General features: G+C 42.0%; 1 protein-coding gene across 1 annotated transcript in view; it reads left to right on the top strand.

Annotated features, from left to right (window-relative positions):
• Nucleotides 1–5,894: 5,894 nt before the first annotated feature.
• LOC118358344 (phosphatidylinositol transfer protein beta isoform) overlaps nt 5,895–16,664 on the top strand; it is a 45,770-nt gene continuing 35,000 nt past the window's right edge. Inside the window, exons 1-2 of the mRNA XM_035736069.1 lie at nt 5,895–6,021; nt 13,888–13,918. Of these exons, the coding sequence (XP_035591962.1) occupies nt 6,002–6,021; nt 13,888–13,918 (51 nt within the window). The 5' untranslated portion in view covers nt 5,895–6,001. The remainder of the gene's footprint in view (nt 6,022–13,887; nt 13,919–16,664) is intronic.

Here is a 16,664-nt window from a genome sequence, read left to right as displayed (position 1 = left end):
GACCTCAACCCAATTGAGATGGTTTGGGATGAGTTGGACCGCAGAGTGAAGGAAAAGCAGCCAACAAGTGCTCAGCATATGTGGGAACTCCTTCAAGACTGTTGGAAAAGCATTGCAGGTGAAGCTGGTTGAGAGAATGCCAAGAGTGTGTAAAGCTGTCATCATGACAAAGGGTGGTTACTTTGAAGAATCTAACATATATATATATATATATATAAAAATGACGTATTTAACACTTTTTTTGGTTACTACATATGTGTTATGTCATAGCTTTAATGTCTTCACTATTATTCTACAATGTAGAAAAACCCTTGAATGAGTTTGTGTGTCCAAACTTTTGAGTGGTACTGTAAACACAGTTGAAGTCAGAAGTTTACATACACCGGAGCCAAATACATTTAAACTCAGTTTTTCACAATTCCTGACATTTAATTCAAGTAAAAATTCCCTGTCTTAGGTCAGTTAGGATCACCACTTTATTTTAAGAATGTGAAATGTCCGAATAATAGTAGAGAGAATGATTTTTTTCTGCTTTTATTTATTTCATCACATTCCCAATGGGTCAGAAGTTTACATGCACTCAATTAGTATTTGGTAGCATTGCCTTTAAATTGTTTAACTCGGGTCAAACGTTTCAGGATAGCCTTCCACAAGCTTCCCACAATAAGTTGGGTGAATTTTGGCCCATTCCTCCTGACAGAGCTGGTGTAACTTAGTCAGGTTTGTAGGCCTCCTTGCTTGCACACACTTTTTCAGTTCTGCTCACAAATGTTCTATGGGATTGAGGTCCGGGCTTTGTGATGGCCACTCCAATACCTTGACTTTGTTGTCCATAAGCCATTTTGCCACAACTTTGGAAATATGCTTGGGGTGATTGTCTATTTGGAAGACCCATTTGTGACCAAGCTTTAACTTCCTGACTGATGTCTTGAGATGCTGCTTCAATATATCCACATAATTTCCCGTCCTCATGATGCCATCTATTTTGTGAAGTGCACCAGTCCCTCCTGTAGCAAAGCACCCCCAGAAGATGATGCTGCCATGCCCGTGCTTCACTGTTGGGATGGTGTTGTTTGGCTTGCAAGCCTCCCCCTTTTTCCTCCAAACATAACGATGGTCATTATTTACATTTACATTTAAGTCATTTAGCAGACGCTCTTATCCAGAGCGACTTACAAAGTGGTGCATTCACCTTATGACATCCAGTGGAACAGCCACTTTACAATAGTGCATCTAAATCTTTTAAGGGGGGGGGGGGGTGAGAAGGATTACTTTATCCTATCCTAGGTATTCCTTAAAGAGGTGGGGTTTCAGGTGTCTCCGGAAGGTGGTGATTGACTCCGCTGTCCTGGCGTCGTGAGGGAGTGTGTTCCACCATTGGGGAGCCAGAGCAGCGAACAGTTTTGACTGGGCTGAGCGGGAACTGTACTTCCTCAGTGGTAGGGAGGCGAGCAGGCCAGAGGTGGATGAACGCAGTGCCCTTGTTTGGGTGTAGGGCCTGATCAGAGCCTGGAGGTACTGAGGTGCCGTTCCCTCACAGCTCCGTAGGCAAGCACCATGGTCTTGTAGCGGATGCGAGCTTCAACTGGAAGCCAGTGGAGAGAGCGGAGGAGCGGGGTGACGTGAGAGAACTTGGGAAGGTTGAACACCAGACGGGCTGCGGCGTTCTGGATGAGTTGTAGGGGTTTAATGGCACAGGCAGGGAGCCCAGCCAACAGCGAGTTGCAGTAATCCAGACGGGAGATGACAAATGCCTGGATTAGGACCTGCGCCGCTTCCTGTGTGAGGCAGGGTCGTACTCTGCGGATGTTGTAGAGCATGAACCTACAGGAACGGGCCACCGCCTTGATGTTAGTTGAGAACGACAGGGTGTTGTCCAGGATCACGCCAAGGTTCTTAGCGCTCTGGGAGGAGGACACAATGGAGTTGTCAACCGTGATGGCGAGATCATGGAACGGGCAGTCCTTCCCCGGGAGGAAGAGCAGCTCCGTCTTGCCGAGGTTCAGCTTGAGGTGGTGATCCGTCATCCACACTGATATGTCTGCCAGACATGCAGAGATGCGATTCGCCACCTGGTCATCAGAAGGGGAAAAGGAGAAGATTAATTGTGTGTCGTCTGCATAGCAATGATAGGATTATGGCCAAACAGTTCTATTTTTGTTTCATCAGACCAGAGAACATTTCTCCAAAAGGTACAATCTTTGTCCCCATGTGCAGTTGCAAACCATTGTCTGGCTTTTTTATGGCGGTTTTGGAGCAGTGGCTTCTTCCTTGTTGAGCGGCATTTCAGGTTATGTCGATATAGGTCTCGTTTTACTGTGGATATAGATACTTTTGTATCTGTTTCCTCCAGCATCTTCACAAGGTCCTCTGTTCTGGGATTTTCGCACCAAAGTATGTTCATCTCTAGGAGACAGAACGCGACTCCTTCCTGAGCGGTATGACGGCTGCATGTGGTCCCACAGTGTTTATACTTGCGTACTACTGTTTGTACATATGATCGTGGTACCTTCAGTTGTTTGGAAATTGTTCGCAAGGATGATCCAGACTTGTGGAGGTCTCCAATTTTTTTTCTTGAGGTCTTGGCTGATTTCTTTTGATTTTCACATGATGTCAAGCAAATAGGCATTGAGTTTGAAGGTTGACCTTGAAATACATCCTCAGGTACACCTCGAATTGACTCTAGCCTATGAGAAGCTTCTAATGCCATGACATCATTGTTTGGAATTTTCCAAGCTGTTTAAAGGCACAGTCAACTTAGTGTATGTAAACTTCTGACCCACTGGAATTGTGATACAGTGAATTAAGTGAAATAATCTGTCTGTAAACAATTGTTGGAGAAATTACTTGAGTCATGCACAAAGTAGATGTCCTCACCGACTTGCCAAAACTATAGTTTGTTAACAAGACATTTGTGGAGTGGTTCAAAAACAAGTTTTAACGACTCCAACCTAAGTGCATGTAAACTTCTGACTTCAACTGTATATATATAGTGGCTTCAGAAAGTATTCATTCCACTTGACTTAATCCTCAAGTGTTGTGTTACAGCCTGAATTCAAATTGGATAAAACAAACTTCTTCTTTTTATCTCACCTATCTACACACAATGCACCATAATGACAAAATGAAACATATTTTAAGACATCTTTGCAAATATATTGAAAATGTATTAGAGAAATATATAATTTACATAGGTTTTCACACCCCTGAGTCAATACTTTGTTGAATCACCTTTGGCAACAATTACAGCTGTGAGTATTTCAGGGTAAGTCTCTAAGAATTTGATGGGAAACATTTACCTATTACTCTTTTCAAAACTCTTCAAGCTCTGTCAAATTGCATGTTAATCATTGGTAGACAACCATTTTCAGTTCTTGCAATAGATTTTCAAGTAGATTTAAGTTAAACCTGTAACTCAGCCATTCAGGATCATTCTGTGTCTTCTTGGTAAGAAACTCCAGTGTAGATTTGGCCTTTATGTTTTAGGTTGTTGTCCTGCTGAAAAGTGAATTCATCACCCAGTGTCTGTTGGAAAGCAATATGGAGAGTGGTACTCAGTAATGTGTTGTATTTGATTTGCCTCAAACATAAAACTTGTTTTCAGGACAAAAAGTTAATTGCTTTGCCACATTCTTTGCAGTATTACTTTAGTGCCTTGTTGCAAACAGGATGGAAGGTTTGGGAATATTTGTATTCCGTACAGGCTTCCTTCTATTCACTCTGTCAATTAGGTTAGTATTGTGGAGTAACTACAATGTTGTTGATCCATCCTCAGTTTTCTCATTTCACTCTAACTGTATTAGTCACCATTAGCCTCATGGTGAAATCCCTGAGCAATTTCTTTCCTCTCTGACAACTGCGTTAGGGAGGATGCCTGTATCTTTGTAGTGACTGGGTGTATTGATACACCATCCAAAGTGTAATTAATAACACCATGCTCAAAGGGATTTTAAATGTCTGCTTTTCCCCCCACAGATGATGCAATCTCTATTGCACTCCACACTGCTCTCTCCCCCCTGGACAAGAGGAACACATTGACTATAGCTCAGCGTTCAAAGCCATAGTGCTCCAAGCTCATCACCAAGCTCAGGACCCTGGGACGGAACACCTCTCTCTGAAACTAGATCCTGGATCCCAGGTGATGAAGGTAGGCAGCAACACATCCACCACTGTTCACCCACGACTGTGTGGCTGAGCACAACTCCAAAACCATCATTAAGTTTGCTGACGACACGACTGGGGTTGGCCTGGTCACCCACGACAATGAGACAGCTATAGGGAGGAAGTCAGTGACCTGGCAGTGTGTTGGCAGGATAACAACCTATCCCTCAACGTCAACAAGACAAAGGAACTGATTGTAGACTACATAAAATGGAGGGCTGAGCTCGCCACCATCAACATCGACAGGGCTGTAGTGGAGAGGTTTCTTCAGGTTTCTCTGTGTCCACAAACACAGTCTTGAAGAAGGCACAACAATGCCTCTTCTCCATCAGGAGGCTGAAAACATTTGCCATAGGCCCTTCTGCTGAGAGCATCTTTTTAGCAGGTAAGTTGATTGAGAACACATTCTCATTTACAGCAACAACCTGGGGAACAGTTACAGGGGAGAGGAGGGTGATGAATGAGCCAATCATAAACTGAAGATTATTAGGTGACCATGATGGTTTGAGGGCCAGATTGGGAATTTAGCCAGGACCCCAGGGTTAACAGCCCCACTCTTACAATAAGTGCCATGGGATCTTTAATGGCCTTAGAGAGTCAGAACACCTGTTTAACATCCCATCTGAAAGACAGCACCCTACACAGGGCAGCATCCCCAATCACTGCCCTGGGGTATTGGGATATATTTTTAGACCAGAGGAAAGAGTGCCTCCTACTGGCCTTCCAACACATATTCCAACAGCATCTGGTCTCCCATCCAGGGACTGACCAGGACCAACACTGCTTAGCTTCAGAAGTAAGCCAGCAGGGTGCAGGTGGTATGGGTGGTATGCTGCTGGCATACTGGTTGCATACTGGTTGACTGGTTGCATCACCCCTTGGTATGGCATACTGGTTGCATACTGGTTGACTGGTTGCATCACCCCTTGGTATGGCAACTGCTTGGCATCCAACCGCAAGGCGCTACAGAGGGTCGTGTGTACGGCCCAGCCCATCACTGGGTCTGACAAGGACTCCAGCCACCCTAGTCATAGACTGGGGTCAACAGGACCCTGAACAGTTTCTACCCCCAAGCCATAACACTGCTAAATTGTTAGTCCGTGTAGGTATTGGTTAACTATTTAACTATCTGCATTGACACTTTTTGCACTTTTCATCACATACTATGCTGCTACTGTTTACTATCTATCCTGTTGCCTAGTCACTTTATCCCTACCTATATGTACATTATCTACCTCAATTACCTTCTATCCCTGCACATCGACTTGGTACTGGTACCCTGTGTATATAGCCAAGTCATCATTACTCATTATGTATTGATTCCTCATGCTATTATTTTTATTTTATTGACATGTTTTTCTCTCTGGATTGTTGTGAAGGGTGGCCTGTAAGTAAGCATTTCACTGTTCGTCTACCCCTGTTGTTTATGAAGCATATGACAAATAACTTCATTTGATTTTTATTTGATTTGAGTTGTTGAGTAGTCAAACTCTTTCAATCTAAAATAATTCTACTGCTCTCTGAATAGAAGAGGAGGAGGAAAAAGAAGAAAATGTATTGGTTCAATAAGGTGATTTGGGGTGTGGTTGAATAGTTTTCGTGTTATCAATGAGAAACAGACAAGCAGAATCTTGCAGAATCCTGCACAAATGAATGATACTTTTCAGTATGAAATATTGACAAACATTTTCATAATGACAGTAGTTCTGTCTATCCACTTTGAGGTGACGCAAAGTATCTCCACTCTCACCAATCACAGACGATAAGGGGCCAATATGGGAGTTGTTGAAATGGCACATGACGTCAGTTGTAGTACGCAGCCGCAGCGGAAAAAGTGACAATGGTCCTGATCAAGGAATAGTAAGTCCAAACTTTTCTTGATTTTACTGTAATGTGTGTGATAATATACAATATTTTTGAATACTGCGATTCTTCGTAGATGTTTTTACTCAAATAAAAACTTTGTTTGGTAGGGTGGGATTGTTCAGATCCGGCCTACCCGATGACAGCGAGTCAGCATAGACTCCTAACATTAGCCGACGCACCTTTCTTTCGGCTTTTCACTGCTATTGTGCTAGCCAGCTGGATATCAAAGTACAACTATATGGAATATTTTTCGATGATCTAGTATCGAAAGGGTACACTTCCCAGTTAGCTAACAATGTATCGTATATTGTTTGGTGTAGGTTGAAAGTTCAGCGTTTTTGTAGCTTACTGTCGATAATGGTAACTTTCTAGCTAGCTACCTAGCGGAAGGGAGACTTAAGTGCACGCGTACCACTGCCTGTAGAACCTAGTTTCCCAAAAGTATCTTAAGGCTAAGTTCATCGTTAGAACCGGTTTTAACGATGAACGTAGCCTTGTGGTGCGTTTGGGAAACGGGACACTGGTGTGTTGAACAGGGTTGCCAACTTTGCCGGTGCTCAAGTCTTCCTGGCAGGCTAGTGATTTATGAACTTTGACCAAACTGCTGACCAAGGACAAATCTGCTTGTGAGAGAAATAACAAGGGTGCATCGGACATTCTTTACCGACACTTGGTGTGCCAATGGTTCCCAGTTGAAACAATCAGTATGCCAAATCCAGTCTGATTCAGGAAGACATGTGTATGTCTGAAGAGGTAGAATGTACCCCAATTTGTGTTGATTGTCAGTAGGCCTATACATTTTTATTCAACTTGATGTGATCCATATCATTGATTCTTAATGCAGCTATACCCTGCCACGTATAAAAGCCTACTAAACTAAGCTTATGGCTATAAGGGGGGATCAGTGTTTAGTCATATCATGTGTGTGGAGTAACCTCACCACATTCAAACAATACAAACAATTTAGTAGGGAGATTATTTTCTAATCTTTGTTACACTAATCTATTGTAGAGTTAAGAAACACAGTCTTTGTGAAACAAACCCTTAAGCATGTTCTGAATTTGTGAGCGTGTAGCCTACTGCAGATCCACGCTGAAGTTGTGTGGCTGCTCTCATGCACATGCCACTCAGATTTAGGCCAATGTCACTATTTGTTAGCTCCCAAGGCTGAGAAAAGACATCCTGTCTTTAATAGCCTCATTTTTGTTATGAGAGGTAGTTTCATCTGTCTTTTATTTGAATAAAATAGCCTAATCTAGCATATTTCAATAAGTGGTGTGGTTTGTATGACCTTGTTACATGCCAAACAGTGAAATCTTGCATTACACCAGTTTGGCCTTCACGGCCCCTGTCTGTCAGTCACTGTAGAGTATAGGCAAGGTCTCTCCTCGTTGCCTTCTTTACTCGCGATCTGAAAACCCCAGATGCGCTCTTTAAATGCCGGTAAAGCGTATACCTCAAGTCCCCATTCCTGAATGCATCTCAGAGCACATCGGATGTTCCTTCACTCATTCACACACATTGTTAAACAACCAACAAATGAACATGTACATGATTTACTTACTTAGTCCTATTCAGTTATCAACGACATAGGCTAATAAATAGCTTAATACACTGCCTGCATTTATTCTAGACACAGATTTAGGTGAAGGTAGGCTAACTTGCTTGTCCCATATATTGTTTCACTTTAGTGAGAAGCAAAACTTTTCTCTCCTGACACGTATGCCACATTTGTATAATAAAAAAATAAATCTACATTTGTCATTTTATTTTCTAATGATCTGTTGCTCAGTAAACATGCCTGGGTGAGAATAAATAATATCAAGCAAGCATGGGCTTGGATAACGACAGACGTCATCAGCAATGGAATAATATATGGGCAGACAAAGTAGGCCTAGTTAACAATGCCAAGTAGACAGACAAAAACAACCATATAGCCTCAGCAAAGTTGAATGGAAATAACTAGATTGAACAACAATGACTAGCTACAGATTTAGATTCATACACGATGTTTGGAGAAGGGGAAACTTGTGGCCTGAGATGAGTTGCTGTGTGAGTCTGTCTGGGAAAATGAGAGTCGGTGGAGAGTGGCTTGTTCTAATTCAATCATTGCAGCAGGCTCAACCTTTACCCCGCCCATTTCTTTACATACAGAAGCACTAGCCAATAGTTATTTAGAGCATACAGCACTTCATACTGTTTGAGTGAAAGAGATGCGTGCTGGCGGCCGAAAACTTTTTTTCTGATCAATGATAATTGCAAAAAATACTTTGCATAATAGTATTTGGGAAATTCTCCATATCCGTTACGATACTCGTTTAGTTTGAGGACTGAGCACACTTCTCGTAAATGCATTTTAAGTCTCTATCCATTCTCAATATGGCTTCGTGTGTGACAGAGCATAAAGTCTCAGGCTAGCCTGTTACAGCAGTCATCTTCCGAACTGAAAAGCACCCTTGTTGCCTGGGTATATGGATAACCGGCCTCTGTAAGATGGTCACTGGTTGTAATGCTATTAGGGATGCACCGATATGACATTTTTGGCCGATACCAATATCCAATATTTTCCTTGCCAAAAAACGCAATACCGATGTATTTTTTTTTAGCAGCCTTTTAAGCATTCTAATACTGTTAAATAGTTGAAAACACACACTGACCAAAAAGTTATTTTGTTGGCATTTATGTATGTCCTGATTAGGAAAATAACCTCACACTCGACGTCAACAAAACAAAGGAGATGATTGTGGACTTCAGGAAACCGCAGACGGACCCCCCCCTATCCACATCGATGGGACAGTAGTAGAGAGGGTAGTAAGTTAAGTTCCTCGGCGTACACATCACGCCTCTTCAACCTCAGGAGGCTGAAGAAATTTGGCTTGTCACCAAAAGCACTCACAAACTTCTACAGATGCACAATCGAGAGCATCCTGTCGGGTTGTATCACCGCCTGGTACGGCAACTGCTCCGCCCATAACCGTAAGGCTCTCCAGAGGGTAGTGAGGTCTGCACAACGCATCACCGGGGGCAAACTACCTGCCCTCCAGGACACCTACACCACCGGATGTTACAGGAAGGTCATAAAGATCATCAAGGACCACAACCACCCGAGCCACTGCCTGTTCACCCCGCTATCATCCAGAAGGCGAGGTCACTACAGGTGCCTCAAAGCTGGGACAGAGAGACTGAAAAACAGCTTCTATCTCAAGGCCATCAGACTGTTAAACAGCCACCACTAACATTGAGTGGCTGCTGCCAACACACTGACTCAACTCCAGCCACTTTAATAATGGGAATTGATGGAAAATATATCACTAGCCACTTTAAACAATGATACTTAATATAATGTTTACATACCCTACATTACTCATCTCATATGTATATATTGTACTCGATACCATCTACTGCATCTTGCCTATGCCGTTCTGTACCTTCACTCATTCATATATCTTTATGTATGTATTCTTTATCCCTTTACACTTGTGTGTGTATAAGGTAGTAGTTTTGGAATTGTTAGGTTAGGTTACTCGTTGGTTATTACTGCATTGTCGGAACTAGAAGCACAAGCATTTCTCTACACTCGCATTAACATCTACTAACCATGTGTATGTGACAAATACATGTTATGTGATTACCAGTAAAACATAATGAAAACCTATTTCTTTCAATTACTTGCGGTTTCGTTGTTCAGTCGTTTCATTCTCAACCAGGATTTCATCATACATGTCAAGCAGTGAAGTTTCAGCTCTGTCTATCCGTGGCCTCATCTATCGTGGGTCCTCTTCCTCTGTGCCCACTGTCACTGTGTCCGTTTCCATCTTGTCCAGCTGTGTCTGTAACATTTCACGTAAACCCTGTTTCTTGTCTGCATCGAAGTCGTGGTCCTTGTACCTAGCATCAAGCATGGTGGCGACACAGTATAGAGGCTCAGAGAGTGCCACCGAATAGCTTGTTCACAGCCTCTAGTAGAGTACTTTTACAAGTTTTAATCCCACGGTCTGTGTCAGCAGTTTTTTTGAGAAGGTGTTTCAATGTCATGACAGAGGGTATCACGTCTGCTGCAGATGCAGTTGATGAGCTTATTTCTCGAGTCAGTTGTTCGAATGGAGCTAGGAGTGTGCTCATGTTCTGAAATGCCATTGAAATGACAGCAGCGGTATGAGAACCAGCACATTCTTGAGTAGGGTTGCACATTTTGTGGAATATTCAGAGGTGGAAACTTTCCATGGGAATTAACGTAAATGTATATATATAAATTAATATTAAAACCATTTAAATGTAGATGTTTGCATTGGATATATTCATCATATGGAGACAGAAACCTAAACCTTTCGCCTTATCATAAGTAGACATAATTGCAAATAATTAAATCCTTCCAATATTAAAAAAAACACTAGTTAAAAATTGAAATGTAATTAATGAGTTGACTCTACACTTGGGATGATTTCACTGAACAAAATAAAGGGAATATTGAATGATCCATCGCATCTCCCAAAAATGTTTTCAACTTACATCTGTAAGATGATAGTTTCTAGACTAAGGCTTTGGTTGTCTTCCTCTCAGGCTTCCATGTCTTCTCTCTGGACCTCCTCAATGTCCACCTCTTCAACATCACTCTGAGGCCTCATCTTCACTGTTACTTTCCAACCTTGTTGCGGATGGCTCGTTGTCAGGCTCAAATTTGCCCAGATGGTCACCAATTTTTCAACCCTTGTATTGGTCAGCCTGTTGCGTGTTTTGGTTTGTGTTCCCAAACAAGGACCAGTTGCGGTCTGAGACTGGTGATGTTGGTGGGATTTGGAGGATGATGGAGGCAACAGGGGAAAGAGGCTCAGATCCACAAAATCCCTTCCACCAGGTGGCTGATGATATGTTGGCACGACTGCCATATTGCATCTTCATCCCAAAGCCCTTGCTTGGAAGTGTACTTCACCAGACTGCCAAGAACCTTGCCCTCATCCAGGCCAAGGTGGCGAGGTGTTGATCTTTGCACCAGACAGGATGCTCTTGCCAGCATACTTGGGGTCCAACATGTACACTGTGGCTGAAGTCACACTGATTTATTTCAGAACTTCAGTTTTCACTGCTTGGTGCAACAGTGAAGTGGGCAGGGCAGTACGGATTTCTTCTCTTCAGACAGGATGGCATCGTTTCCCTCAATCCGTGCAATGGCTACAGCTATAGGTTTCAGGCTGCTTACCACTCTCCCAAGGCACATCATCCAGGAGTATCCTCTTGATAGGGCTGTCCATATCGGCAGATTGATATGGCCATTTCTTGGAGAGACTCCTTTCCCACCAGGAGACTGTCAAACATGATGACAACACCACCCCAACGGGTGTTGCTGGGCAGCTTCAATGTGGTGCTCTTATTCTTCTCACTTTGTTTGATGAGGTAGATTGCTGCTATAACTTGATGACCCTTCACATACCTAACCATTTCCTTGGCTCTCTTGTAGAGTGTATCCATTGTTTTCAGTGCCATGATGTCCTTGAGGAGCAGATTCGATGCATGAGCAACACAGCCAATTGGTGTGATGTGAGGGTAGGACTCCTCCACTTTAGACCAAGCAGCCTTCATGTTCGCAGCATTGTCTGTCACCAGTGCAAATACCCTCTGTGGTCCAAGGTCATTGACTGCCTTCAGCTCATCTGCAATGTAGAGACCGGTGTGTCTGTTGTCTCTTGTCTGTGCTCTTGTAAAATACTTGTTGAGTGGTGGAGATGATGTAGTTAATTATTCCTTGCCCCCGAACATTCGACCACCCATCAGCGATGATTGGAATACAGTCTGCTTTCTACATGATTTGCTTGACCTTTACTTAAACTCTGTTGAACTCTGCATCCAGCAATTGAGTTTGTAACGCATGTCTGGTTGGAGGGGTGTATGCTGGGCGAAGAACATTCAGAAATCTCTTCCAATACACATTGCCTGTGCGCATCAGAGGTGAACCAGTTGCATACACAGCTCGAGCAAGACATTCATCAGCATTTCTGACTACGTTCCTCCATTGAGTAAAAAAAAAACCTTCTGATTCTAGGAGGACCATGAGCTGTTGCTTTCGATAAGGTGTCTGATTTATAATTTTCCCCTCATAGAAATAGAGGGACTTTTGTCAGAGGTCGCTTGTGAGAATTGAGGGAACTTGATGCACTTGGCCAGATGATACTGCATCTTTGTTGCTTTCTTCATATATGATTTGGCACTATTTGCACATGTACACAGCTTTTCCGTCTACATTAGCTGCAGTGAAATATCTCCACACATCAGATAGTGGCATTTTCCTTTAAAGATTAGTAAAAAAAAAAAAAGGACAGGTAAATAATACAGGTAAATAATTAAGCAGTTAGATTAAATGACTCCTTTGAAAAAAATATATATATAATAATTATGAAACGTATGGAAACGGGTGAACTAACACTCCTCAGTTAACAGGCTCAAGCAAGCTAAAACAAACATGGTAGCAAAAACTAACTAGCAGAAATTGTTAACAAGTTATAAAGGATTTAAACACACTTTGCTGTAAACTACTATTTACTAGTTAACAAAAAAAATCATGTATGTCATATTAAATATATTCACCCCGCCCAGTATTGTAATCAACTTACTAGAAGGCATGGAGTCCTTGGCTCAGACAGTGTAGTAGTGTGGGCTCGAGCATCTCATTTAGTGTGCAAGATCTTGAGAATCAGCTGTACATAGGGTTACAATTCCATTGAATTGGGGATAGTTTAACCAAAATATGCCATAAGACTTAGAATTGCCTTAAGTGTATCCCACAAAAAGGTTCACTGTTAGTTTATAACTTTGTTTTGATGAATTTAAGCAAAATTCCCGGGCTTAACTTCCCATGGAAAATGTCCGACCCTTGGCAACCCTATTCTTGAGCATGCGATATGGCTTTCCTCAGTACGAAACCCTCGTCGACCCACTGTGCTGTCAGACCCTGCATGCTCATTGGGCTGACATCGCTGGTCCAAATGTTAGTCGTGAAGCTAATAGCAGTGACGCCCATAGCAATTCTTGCTATTCTTGAATTGTTACTGCTTTCAAGGCTATGGTCAATGGTATCATTTTAGTGTACCACAGCACTGTTTGGTAAATGATTGTAACTCATTGGTTCTTTTATGTTTAAGGTTAACCATGGATCAACAGAAAACAAAGAGCTTCCTGATAGTAGAGCTACATATTGATGGAATAGGCTTTACCACCCTTTTTTATATACGAGAGAGAGTATATAATATATTCTTACGGAAAACTTTTTCTGCATTCCTTTCTCTATGATATTCCTGTCTGGTTTTAGTGGTCATTGGGTGGGGTAACGCTGCACACGACACCCTCTGTGGCTGGATGAGCTGTTGGGTAGTCTCTCTGGTTTCCATTTAGCTGAACTTGGCAGTGTCCTGACTGTCAGGCAGTAGGTTATAGCTGGAGCTGCCTTCATCATGTCATGTGACGCAGGAAGAGTGACCTGGAGTCATTTCCTGTTCACTGAGGGAACCTCTCATGGAAGCTGAGTCCACTGCTGCCATCATCAAACATGCTGATGGGAGCTACTTCAGTCACATGGCCTTGCACAATGAAAATTATTATAGCTGCTTTGGCCAAAAAGAAAGCAAGGGTATCAAGTCTCACTTTAAAAATATATTTTTTTAAAGTATTCCTCTAGTCAAATTTGTTTATCAAAACAGCAACCCATTCTGAATTCCACGAGGCTAGTAGAGAACACATGTGGCTTGTATGCCTATTGGAACTAAATATATCCCACTCATTTGTCGACTCAGGCCTAGATGTGATGGCCAGTGTCAGTCAGTGTTCTCCATAGAACCGTGTCTCATCTCTCTTTCTGCTCTTCTCTTTCAGCCGTGTGGTCTTACCCTGTACTGTGGAGGAGGTGAGTACATCACAATTTAGATTATGGGTAATTCATCTTTACAGAACATGCAACTTGAGGATTCAACCACGTGTCCTCCTTACCGAATTCCGATGTGCACATTAAAGAAGTTAGAATAACTGTCAACATTTGCTTTTAGTCAACCATGAAATCTAAGTTTACTGGCTGTGTACAGAGATTTGCAGATACTATTGCAGGTGCTGCAAAATGCTTGTTTCTAGCTCCAACATTTCATTAATACCTAGCAATGAAACATTTAAAAAACAATACACATATAATCCAGGGAGAAAAATGAAGATATATCGGAGCGAGCAATGTCAGACTAAAATATTTAGTGCATTCAAAGTATTCAGACCCCTTTTTAAAAATTGTTACAGCCTTTTTCTAAAAGTTATTAAATAAAAATGTTCCTCAATCTACACACTATAATGACAAAGCAAAAACAGGTTAAGATATTTTATGCAAATGTATTGAAAATAAAAAAGGGTCTCTCCAGCGACGTAAGATCGGGATCAAGATCGAGCCACTCAAGGACATTCAGACACTTGTCCCGACGCCACTCCTGCATTGTCTTGGCTGTGTGCTTAGGGTCGTTGTCCAATGCTCTAACCACCTGATTACATTGCACTCCACGAGGAGACTGCCTGTTACGCGAATGCAGTAAGAAGCCAAGGTAAGTTGCTAGCTAGCATTAAACTTATCTTATAAAAAACAATCAATCATAATCACTAGTTAACTACACATGGTTGATGATATTACTAGTTTATCTAGTGTGTCATGCGTTGCATATAATCGATGCGGTGCGTATTCGCGAAAAAGGACTGTCTTGCTCCAATGTGTACCTAACCATAAAAATCAATACACAAGTATATATTTTTAAACCTGCATATTTAAGTTAATATTGCCTGCTAACCTGGCTCTTTGCGAACTCTGAAGACTATTTCTTCCAAACAAAGACAGGCAACTTCGCCAAACGGGGGATGATTTAACAAAAGCGCATTTGCGAAAAAAGCACAATCAAGCTGTACGTAACCATAAACATCAAAGCCTTTCTTAAAATCAATACACAGAAGTATATATTTTTAAACCTGCATATTTGGCTAAAATAAATCCAGGTTAGCAGGCAATATTAACCAGGTGAAATTGTGTCACTTCTCTTGCGTTCATTGGGCCGCCTAATTTGCCAGAATTTTACGTAATTATGACATAACATTGAAGGTTTTGCAGGAATATTTTTGACTTATGGATGCCACCCGTTAGATAAAATATGGAACGGTTCTGTATTTCACTGAAAGAAATGTTGAAAGAAATGTCTTGTTTTCGAGATGATAGTTTCCAGATTCGACCATATTTAATGACCGAAGGCTTGTATTTCTGTGTGTTATGTTATAATTAAGTCTATGATTTGATAGAGCAGTCTGACTGAGCGATGGTAGGCACCAGCAGGCTCGTAAGCATTCATTCAAACAGCACTTTCGTGAGTTTTGCCATCAGCTCGTCGCCGTGCTTCAAGCATTGAGCTGTTTATGACTTCAAGCCTATCAACTCCCGAGATTAGGCTGGTGTAACCGATGTGAAATGGCTAGCTAGTTAGCGGGATGCGCGCTAATAGCGTTTCAAACATCACTCGCTCTGAGACTTGGAGTGGTTGTTCCCCTTGCCCTGTAAGGGCTGCGGCTTTTGTGGAGCGATGGGTAATGCTGCTTCGAGGGTGGCTGTTGTCGATGTGTTTCTCGTTTGAGCCCAGGTAGGGGCGAGGAGAGGGACAGAAGCTATACTGTTAAACTGGCAATACGAAAGTGCCTATAAGAACATCCAATAGTCAAATGTATATGAAATAGAAATTGTATAGAGAGCTTGTCCTCTAATTCCTATAATAACTACAACTTAAAACTTCTTACCTAGGAATATTGAAGACTCCTGTTAAAAGGAACCACCAGCTTTCATATGTTCTCATGTTCTGAGCAAGGAACTGAAACGTTAGCTTTCTTACATAGTACATATTGCACTTTTACTTTCTTCTCCAACACTTTTGTTTTTGCATTATTTAAACCAAATTGAACATGTTTCATTTTATTTGAGGCTACATTTATTTTATTGATGTATTATATTAAGTTAAAATAAGTGTTCATTCAGTATTGTTGTAATTGTCATTATTACAAATATAAATAAAGAATAATAATTGGCCGATTTTTAAATCGGCATCAGATTTTTTTGGTCCTCCAGTAATCGGTTTCGGGGTTGAAAAATCCTAATTGGTCAACCTCTAATCTGTACCGCCTTCTAGATGGTAGTGGACAGGCCTTGGCTCAGGTGGCTGAAGGCCTTGATGTTCTTATGGGCCTTCCTGTAACACTGGTTGATGTAGATGTCATGGAGGGAAGGCATGGAGAGCCCTGCAGTTGCGGATGGTGCAATTGCTGTACCATACAGACCGACAGGATGCTCTCAACGGTGCATCTGTAGAAGTTTGTGAGGGCCAAGCCAAATTTGGGGCGGCAGGTAGCCTCGTGGTTAGGTCGTTGGGTAACCGAAAGTTTGCTAGATCAAATCCCAAGCTGACAATGTAAAAATCTGTCTTGCTGCCCATGAACAAAATAAACAAATGTTCAGCCTCCTGAGGTTGAAGGGTACTGTTGCGCTGTCTTTAGGAGGGGACTATTTCACTTTGTCGGTGAATGCCGAGAAACGTAAAGCTTTTGACCAATGTTCCCCTCTAAGTTGTGCACTGCTGCGCACCACCTCC

Source organism: Oncorhynchus keta, chromosome 25 (genome assembly GCF_023373465.1).
Source record: "Oncorhynchus keta strain PuntledgeMale-10-30-2019 chromosome 25, Oket_V2, whole genome shotgun sequence".
In the NCBI taxonomy this organism is placed as follows: domain Eukaryota; kingdom Metazoa; phylum Chordata; class Actinopteri; order Salmoniformes; family Salmonidae; genus Oncorhynchus; species Oncorhynchus keta.
This window is presented reverse-complemented; position numbering and strand designations above follow the sequence as displayed.